Source organism: Phoenix dactylifera, chromosome 9 (assembly GCF_009389715.1).
Source record: "Phoenix dactylifera cultivar Barhee BC4 chromosome 9, palm_55x_up_171113_PBpolish2nd_filt_p, whole genome shotgun sequence".
Taxonomy (NCBI): Eukaryota; Viridiplantae; Streptophyta; class Magnoliopsida; order Arecales; family Arecaceae; genus Phoenix; species Phoenix dactylifera.
The window spans coordinates 18,704,474-18,714,533 of NC_052400.1; the positions used below are offsets into that span (position 1 = coordinate 18,704,474).

The window sequence follows — 10,060 nt, forward strand, 5'->3', positions numbered from 1 at the left end:
TTTTTTTAAAATAATTTCCCTAACCCTACATGTAATCCTCCCTAATGATGACTTTATAGTTTCAGCAAGATTTCTGGATCTCAGGTCAGATCCTATATTATCACCCTAGATATTGAAATTTTGATTTTTTTTTCTAATAATTTTTCTAACCTTCTATGTTATTCAAAATTTTTACAAATTTAGTCAAATTAGCTTGTGTGTGTGTGTGTGTGTGTGTGTTTTTGTTTTTTTGGCCTTTTGGGGTAAACCACATTAGATTGTACCATTCAAGGGCAAAAGTCTAGCAGCTTATTTCAGCATTCTCAAATGTCTCCCTGGAGCCCAATCTCTCTCTCTCTCTCTCTCTCTCTCTCTCTCTCCCCTCCTCTAGTTGAGGAAAGCGATATCTCGCTCATCTCTCCTCCGGTCCTTCCAGCCCGTTTCAATGCCCACATGGCCACGCGAACATAAACCCTAGTCCAACCCGGAGAAGGGAAAACCCCATAAAATCCCTCCCCCAAATCTCCCATGCCTTATAAGAAGAAGAAAGGAGGAAAGCCCCGCCAACCCCCGCCGCGAGCCCCAGAACAACCACTCCTCCGTCTCCCCCCAAATCCTACCATGCTCCAAGATCCCCCTCCCCAGCCCCAACACCAATCCCAGTCTCCGGCCAGGGAAGAAGAAGCCGCCACACGGCCTCCGCCGCCGCCGGCGCCTCCGCAAGATGTAGAAGACGGAGGAGCAAGGGAAGAGGAGCCCCAGGCCGCGGCGGCCTCCCCTCCTCCCCCTCCCGACGTCGCCGCACCGGAGCTCCCGGTCCCTAACCCTGCTCCGGCCTCCCGGAAACCACTCGGCAAACGGAAGAAACCCTTGACGGAGAAGCAGCGGGCCGCGGTCCAGCAGAAGGCCGCCCTCCTCAAAGAGAATCTCCGCCCTTTCCCCTTCGTCCCCGAGAAAACCCTAGATCTGTCCAAGCACGAGCAGCTCTTCCGCTCCCTGGGGCTCTGGGACTTCGCCCACGTCCAGGTGGACCGCGAGATCCGCTCCGATTTCCTCATAGCTCTCATCGCCCACTACGATCCCCCTAACCGCAGGAGCTTCGTCAACGATGTCCGGTTCTCCGTCAGCCGTGCCGATCTTGCCCGGGCTCTGTTGCTCCCCGTCAAGAAGGAGAAAGCCGGTGCTTTGGAGGGCGGCGACTCCCAGCAGGAGCTTTTCTCGAGGGAGGAGTCGGTCACGGCCATAATGGACTTCATGTCGACCTATATGCTGTTCCAGTTCCAGGATGATGCGTGCATACTACCGGCGGAGGTCGTGACGGTGACCCGGATGGTGAAGGAGGGTCAGTCGCAGAAGGTGGATTGGGCGGGATTGATGTGGAGTTTCGTGGAGAAAGAGCTCTTGGAGGTGCCAAAATCTGGGGATTGCTACTATGCTTCGCACCTCCAGTGTTTGATGAAACACCAGCAGCCCGGGTTGTTTGAAGATGAAGCAGAACCCAAGTATGAGCCTGTCCCTGAGCCTGAGCATGAGATAGAGTCTGAGCCTAAGCCTGAGCCCTCCACTGAAATTCCTATGGAAGAAGAGGAAGTACCTATGGAAGAAGAGGAAGATGATGCAGATGATGGTGTAACAAGGACTCGAAGTTTAGAGGATTTTTCAGATGCCGGTCATGAGAAGCATGGGCCTGGGTTGAGTTTGGGACTTGGTGGGGATGCGGATGTGGATGTTATGGATAGTTTTGAAGAGTGTAAGGAGGGAGATGAGGAGCAGTGGCTTCCAGAGGAAAGGAATGAGGGTGTTGATCATTGCTTGCGTCGCTGCAGCTCGAGTGCTGGTCGGGGTATGGAGTTTGAAAATTTGACTAAAGAAGCTGGGGAAGCGAGAGCGGAAGAAGGCTATGTTGATGATATATCTGCAAAGTTTGCTTCTTTGGAGAGACTAACTTCAACTGACCTACTCCAAGCAATGGACACGGTTAATGTTCCCTATAGTCTGCCTGTGAATACCCTTGACCCTTCTTCTGGAGAATTTTTGGCAATGAGAGCTGATGGAGCTGATGCTCAGAAGACCATGTCGCTAAACCATGGACCAGGCAGTTCTTTCTTCTTTGGGAATAATGGCAAAAGGCAAATTGGGGAGATTGATGATGATGAGGACGGCGATGATGAGGACATTCACCAGTTTGCCCAAAACAATCATCAAAAGAGGATGAGAAGTGGTGGACTTTGGGAACGTGCACCATCGGATTTTGAGACATGCGTGGAACAAGTCCAGAGCTGTATGGCAAAGGCTAAAATTCTTTTTGCAGAGAAAGAGCAGGCTTGCATGAATGCCCAACTGGAGCTGCAGTACATGCACCAGATGCTTCAGCAGAAGGATCAGATCATCCACTCCTTGGAGAAGACAAGGGTGGAAGAGCAACAGAAGTGGCAGCTGGAGGCTCACCGATATGAGCATGAGCTCAACGTGATGGCCCAACTGGTTTTCGGTTATAAGAAGGCTTTGAGGGAAACCCGCATCGCATTTGCAGAGTATAGAAAGAAGTTTCCACAGGGCGATGAGCCTCTTTACAAAGATGTTGGTGGGACTGGTGGTATGGTTCTTAGTACTAGGGAGTTGGAAAGACAACGGCTGCAGAAAGAGGAGGAAATGCGTTTTGCTGTAGCTGAGATGATAAATAATTTTCAAAAGGACTGGCTGGGTAAGCTTGACCAATATGCTTCATTTCTTGCAGTGTTGACTAAGAGGATTATGGAACTTGAAGGAGAAATCAGGCTTCTAAAAGAAAATTTTGCTGCAATTAAGGGTTCAAAGACCCAAGCCCTCCAAGGTACTTGCTCCACATGACTTGTCTGGAGGAACCTTGTCTTATGCCGCACATGGAACCGACGGTCTCGTCAAGTATGTCCATGTTTATTAATATTTAAAGAATGATCCTCTTAGTTCTCTCTGTTATTTAACAAAATATTTGTTAATGAGTCTTCAACTAATGCTTTTTATCATATAATTAGTATCACGACTCAAACAGGATATTTTTCATTCCTAAAATATGTATTTTGAATTGCTAGCATGGCATGCTTGTTTATTTGTGTATAGGAGGTATTTATCCATATTGCACACAACTTTAGAGAGATTTTATAATGCATTAGCGTGGTGATGCAAAGTATCTGTACCTTTTTCTATTTGAAAATATTGGTCTTTATTTTCGTAGCTTAGTGTTCACAGTTGTCCTTCAATGTGTTGTTTTAGTGGTCTTTAAAATAGTTGATGACTTGTGGTTTGGGTTACTATCAAGTCGAATTAATGCCATTTCTGCAAATCATTTTGATGGAACTCTCCTTGACAACTGAGAACACATCATCTAAGGTCAAAAGGGTTTCTGTACCATCAAGATCAATCATGCTTTAAAGTTATTTTGTGCCAGTTGATGGGGACTGCCAACATCACCCAATTTGTTTTCGTAGCTTAGTGTTCATAGTTGTCCGTCAACATGTTGTTTTAGAGGCCTTTAAAATAGTTAATGACTTGTGATTTGGGTTACTAGAAAATCTTTAGAGTAAATACCTGATTCGGATTCAGCAGGTCTTTTTGTCTTCTTCAACCAATTATGGCATCCCTTCTTTCCAATTAATGCCATTGTTGCAAATTATCTTGAGGGAACTCTCCTTGACAACTGAAGACACGTCATCTAAGGTCAAAAAGGTTTCTGTACCATCAAGATCAATCATGCTTTAAAGTTATTTTGCGCCAGTTGATGGGCACTGCCGACGTCACCCAAAGTTCTGGAGCCATCTGCTTGGTTTTTCAGGTTGAAGTTGATTTCACACGATTCACCAATCTGGGTTGGTAGTGGTCACAACCTTCCCACACTCTCCATATTATCCTTATAATTTCTTTGTTTTGATTGGATTACTCCATTTTACTGAAATTTGACATGATAGAAAACTAATTTTTTCTTACGCATGGGTTCAATATTTGCTTTACCATTTAAGTTACTTAATACGCTTCTGTGTGGATACCAACATTTTTGATTGCTTGTTGGCTTCTCAAATGGCTTCACCATTTATTGGAGAACCATTGCATGTGTGTCCTGATGATATTCATATGTGATTTCTTTATACAATTTAAATTGTTTACATCATGATTTCCCATTTGCGAACCTAATAGGATAGCACTGAAGAGAGGTTCTTTTTTGATAAATGTGGAAGGGATGCTTTTACTTAAACTAGCATCAGAATGTTGACCAATATGATGTCAAAGCTTCACTACGTTGGTATGTGAGGTATTGCCTTCTTTTGTGGTTTTGCATAACACCAAATATTTTCTCATTCCAATTTGGCTATGGTTACTATTACAGCAGTCATCCCTGGGTATGGGAACCTTTTATTTGAGGTGTCAAACCCACTTCATATGGTTTCACTTGCTTCCGCTGCTCTTGAGCTTTCAATTCGATATTGTTGTAGATCATGACCATTGCTGTTTCATAAGAACCATTTCAAGCTTGATAAGGGATTAGGAAAGATGGAGTTACCAGCAAGATTTGGATAATAGTGAAAGTTATTTGGAAGGGAGAGAATCTCTAAGGTTGTGTGGTTAGAACCAGTTGCTTGTATCTTTCATCAAGCAAGTATATTTTGTGTGAGGATGCTTCTTTGATGAGATTTTTGATATGGTATGCAATATTTCCTTATTTGGTTCTGCTACAAACTTTCCTAATTTTCATGGTCTTGCATATGGTCCAAGCAAATTTTAAATTTTTGGTTGAAACCTGGTTGAAATAAGATTGAAATTTCAGTTTCGGCTGAGTGGTGGTCGGTTTCAGCCAAAATGATTTTAGTTGGCTAGAGATTATGTCTCATTTTGGGGATGTTTCTCCATTCTTTTTGGTATTTGGTGTTGCTCTAAAATTTTTAAGAAAAAGCTAGCACCTTGTAGCTGCAGAGAATATTTTTAGGCTGTCGGAAGACTTCTTTAACAAAAACTCGGAAAGAAAAGGGTCTGTGTAGTATAGCGAGCCTCCTAAATAATGAAATTCAGAAGATATAATCTTAATTATGCTAGATCTTAGCTAAATCTTAAAGGCACTTAACTGATATATATCTAATTATGGTATCTTTAATATCAGCTAGATTATAGATTTTTTTGCTGGTACTTGGTGATTGATATAATGTTTGTCATTATATCCAATCTTCATACTCATATGATTCTATCTTACTGCATTTAACTTTTAAAGCTACATTATTTGGTGTTTTAAGAATCAATTGTTGTCAAAACAATTGAATGAACAAATTTTATGACATCTTCTTTGATTCTTAACAATTTTTCTGGTAATATGGTTCTTCATACTTTTACTCTTTTAGTCAAAAAAAATACCAGAACTATGAAAACTAAGATTACAAGCAATGCAGCATAATTTAAAATCATGTAATATATGTAACATATATTGAATATGTTGGCCCTACAAATGATTCATTCGTTGCATGACCAGTTATCTTGAGAAGGATTTTCACTGCTGAATATCTTTTTAGAAAGGGGTCATGGATGCTTGGCAAAAGAGGGTGTGAAGGGAAAACACATGATGGATATGGTGTCAGGGGATGAGAATGTGCTTTCCATTTCTGGCAGGCTTGAAATGGATAGGAAGAAGCGGTGAAGTAGTTTCCACGGACAACACTAATTAGTAGGAAAATAAAGATATTAGTGCATGCTTATGCAAAACTTTAGCCACCCCTCAGGTTCATGAAATATTATGAGGAAATCAGAAAAGTACAAGGAGATCAATTTAGGTAATATGTGCAAGAGGAAAATCCAGGGAAGAGGTTGACAGGGGTCCCTTGGATAATAAAATAGGGTGATGTGGCTGAACATTAAACAGTGTTCATCAAGAAATCACCCATCGAAGACTATATACCTGTATTAATCATGATCCAGTTTTGATTTTCTAGGGATATATTATGCCATATTTTATATAAACTAATTTGGATAGCTATGTACCAGTGACCTTTAAACTACATACTTGGATAAGTTCTTAGGTTTTGTATGTTTGCTACCTTTGACATTTCAAGTAAAAGTTACAAGACTTGAGATATTATATTTATTAGGATGTTGACTGGTAAATGGATGGTTCAAGTTCGTGATAAGCATCCCATAGATGAAGATTTAGGGATGGATGTGTGGCAAAATCAGAAAAATTGCATTTAAACAAGCAGTTGATGGAAGTCTAAGAGTTTCTCTAACTGTGTGTTTTGGTGTTTAACTAAATAAGATGGTAATAATATGGCAAAGGAATTCTCCAGGGGCTCCAGTAGATGGAGTGTCTTAGATTTGTATCAGAGGGTCATGTAAGAAAAGAAAACAAATGTAACATAATAATGAAAGGAAATGTGCAAAGGTTATTGACAGTGGATATAGCCTTACTGGTTATCGATAGTTAAAGAGGCTTCAGAAGCCAAACCAAAACAGTTGGAATGGACTTGTTGGTTCTGGTTTTGGTATTTTGCGGTGCAATGAAAAGACAATTGCAAAGAATAATTAGCTCCCTAGGCAATTGATACGGTGAGGTTTCTTGGGCATTGCAGAGAATAATTAGCTCCCTAGGCAATTGATACGGTGAGGTTTTCTTGGGCACTTGATGGAGTGAGGTTTTCTTTATGTCGGGAGAGGTGATCTTGGTGTGCTTTGATGTAATCAAGTTTTCTTGATGTTTGGAGAGTTGCTTTTGGTGTGCCTCATTGTAGTGAAGCTTCTTGATGTTTGCAACCCTATAACATTCTCCATTGTGTAAGTGGTTCAAAATTCTAGTATGCTTGATGTCAAGAGAGGCATTCTTAGTGTTCCTTGACGTAATCAAGAAAACTTGATGTTTGGAGAGTTGCTTTTGGTGTGCCTCATTGTAGTGAAGTTTTCTTGATGTTTGCAACCCTGCTAACATTTTCCTTTGTGTAACCGGTTTGAAATTCAGTAACATTGGTAGTTGGCATGGCCTATTTATTATTCTCCATGGCCCCTTTCTTTCATTTATTTTTATGAGTTTTTGTTGCTTGAAAAGAATAAGGAGAAAGAATGCAGAAGAAAGCCGTGACATCTGAGTTATCTATTTCCCTTTTTTTATTTTATTTTATTAACTACTACAAGGATCTGGGAGGGCTTTAGCAAGGAGGTGTACCTGAGTTTGTGTTGAAGGATGTAGGGAAGAGGTGGGGAAGTTCAAAGGGAACATAGATGGAAGTTGGGAAAAAAAATAGGGAGTTTGCAAATATGGGTGGCCTGGAATAAGCACTTAACAAATGAGAATCTGTGAAGCCAACTCGAAATAGTTGAGAGTGAGTGAATTTAATTGATAGGGAGGATTCCTGACCTGTTGCAGGAAGGGGCATAGTGCAGGCGGATCTTTTGCCTGTGTGATATTGTTGCAGTTGATCAGCCCTTGACAACTGACAATTGGTGGAGCAAAGATCAGTTTCTCAGCATGCATCTTGTTTGTATGGCTAGTTTGTTTAAATAATATAATACATTCAATTTCTTGTCTCATATGGCTTTCTGCAAATTAATTCATTGGGTGAAGTTAATATCTCTCCCAGACTTGAGGAACCAGTATAATTGCAGTCTTAGTTGAATTTATGCTCTTTTGTGAGTTTTCTTCATCAAGATGAATAGTTTATTTTTCTGATAACATCTTCAGAGGTTTGAGCTGCAAGGTCCAAATTTTTTAGCCCCTTTTGTAAGTTTGTCATTAACAAATATAATGTCCAAATGGAGAGCACAATCTGTTTCAGAAAATTTCCAGAGGTCACAAGAATGACCTTGTTTCAAATTAAAGATGTTTACTGTAAGCTTAGGAGATCATCTCTTGCAGATGCATCAAGGATTATGGCCAATTTTTGGTCATGGAGCCATTAACCCCTAGTATTACAAGCAGGCACTGAAATTTGTACATAATTCATTTCATGATATATTTACCTGGACAACTATTTTGTTTTTCCGTTGTATAATTTTCCTAGAATGCTAATCTATTCGGCTTAGAGATTAAGTATTACCATGGTTTCGCATACCAGTTTTGAAGCAGACAAGTTTTGAACTTTTTGCCAAAAATAAAGTCTATCTTGTGTATTTGGAAAGTAAATCAGCTCCTCAGTAAAATTAACTTTGAAGTTCTAGCATATCTATTATGGACCATGATTTTTGTCTCAATCATGGTATGCTGTACCGTAACATACCGTGTGGTACCGGGCATACCGTACTGTACCGGTACTGGTACTAGTGGCGTACTGACACTCGAGACGCTAGGCGTACTGCGTACCGTACCGTACCAACAATATGATAGTATGGCATCAGTACGGGTCCGGTACCGGTACGGCGAATCTTGGTCTCAATTAACATTTCGTTCTAGGTTTGGAACCTGTTCATGAGTAAAGATTTACTCTTTCACAATTATACCTTCCATATCAGATCTGATCCCAGCAATCTGCTCATGCTTACATTGCTTCCTGAAGGCAGCTTCCTAAGATAAAACCAACACTCTATTAGACATGTTTAAGGTAGAGATGAATTGTACCTTCCATATCAGATCTGTGATCCTGGCAATCTTCTCATGCTTACATTACTTCCTGAAGGCAGCTTCCTAGGATAAAACCAACACTCTATTTGACATGTTTAATTTTTTTTGGTCCTATGGATTCTTGAATTCTCATATTTTATTCACTTGCATGTTCCAACCACGGGTAACATCTTATGTTTCCTCTTGTTCTGAGAATTCTGAGAACTGTTATGGACAGGAAACCCAGATGGGTATGCGTCAGGCTCCCTTTTTGTTGTCAGACTGTTCATCATTTTTGCCCTTGGTCGTGGAATCAATACATATCGACATTCGGTAGGGAATCTGTCTCCATTTCTAGACCTCCTCATTGGGCAAGCCCTTAGGAGAAGGGCGCTAACCAGCTGAGCTAACAGCCGTTGGCTATGTCATGATTTTGTTAGTTGTTGCAAATGAATGATCTTTTGGGATGCATGGTAGATGCTAGTATCTGTGCTGACTTCATAGTATCATGCAGTGCTTTGGTTTTTCCTGCTGTGGTGATACTAGTGCATTGCAAGGTTCCCTGCAAGGCTCTTAGTTACACTTCATCCATGTTCTCCAGATTTAAAGGATCTCCAGAATGACTATGTTTCTGTGGTGGCGATGCCTGTGCTGCATACATGATTGGCCTGTATGATGGGGGTTGTTCCTTGAGCCGAGTGGACTGTGCACTGCATGGCCCCCTGCTGTGTGTGACTGTCACTGCATGAGCCCAGGGAGGGCCACTAGGTGTCTGTTTCAGAAAATGCATTCATCCAGAACATTCCTGTATGTCTGCCTCGGCAAGATGTTTAATCACTATCATGGTTAAAAATTAACTTATGGCTTTGGTTGGGCTAAAGTGGTCTTGCATTCGCAGTGACATGGAATTATGTCTCAGATTATGCTAGTTTTTGGTTCTAAGTTCTGTTGGAAAGTGAAACGTGCAGTATGTACCTGATTTATGTAATGGTAATACTGTTTGCATTCAGTTTAATATCTTCCCACATTATATGCATTAGATGCAGCTATATCTAGAATGCTGTAGCTTTGTCTGTCATAGTTAGAGAAATAAAGAACGCAACTCCGATGTAAGAGGGGAGTTCTTTAGTCTGTCGGTAGACTTCCGCTTAAGACATCTATGGGACGAACTCCAGAAATTTGTTAGGTCAGTTGTTCATCAGGACGTATTGAATCAGAGCTATTTTCCTGGGTGATTTCATGCAAGAACTTTTTATCCTCTGAGCAGATCACTTGCCAGAACTTAATTCTTTTATCTTTGTACCTTATTCCTCTTGAATTTGGTGTGGATTGCTGTTTGTTTTTGTTCTTCTAAGCTCTCCTTTTTCTTCTTCTTCAATGCTGAAAGTTAGGGGAGATCTTTCCCACACATTATTTTATTATTAGACAAAACTTGCACAAGAAACGGGGTTGCATGCTAAACCTGATTAGATCCGCACAAAAAAGTTGGGAGCTGGTATTTCGTAACCAGCCTGTTTCAGATGTACCTGTTTTGAGTTCAGA

At 41.0% G+C, this 10,060-nt stretch overlaps 1 protein-coding gene across 8 annotated transcripts; it reads left to right on the plus strand.

Annotated features, from left to right (window-relative positions):
• Positions 1 to 351: 351 nt before the first annotated feature.
• On the plus strand, positions 352 to 9,554 carry LOC103702712. 8 transcript variants are annotated; one of them, XM_026803842.2, is made up of 3 exons: positions 352 to 2,883; positions 3,565 to 3,828; positions 9,120 to 9,554. In XM_026803842.2, exon 1 carries the CDS (start codon positions 508 to 510, stop codon positions 2,827 to 2,829), a length of 2,322 nt encoding a protein of 773 aa, XP_026659643.2. In that variant the 5' UTR covers positions 352 to 507; the 3' UTR covers positions 2,830 to 2,883; positions 3,565 to 3,828; positions 9,120 to 9,554. The 8 variants fall into 8 exon arrangements, with proteins under 8 accessions (XP_026659643.2, XP_008783665.2, XP_026659662.2 ...); XM_008785443.4 differs by having other exon boundaries at positions 3,565 to 3,824; XM_026803861.2 differs by having other exon boundaries at positions 3,565 to 3,790.
• The last annotated feature ends 506 nt before the right edge of the window (positions 9,555 to 10,060 follow it).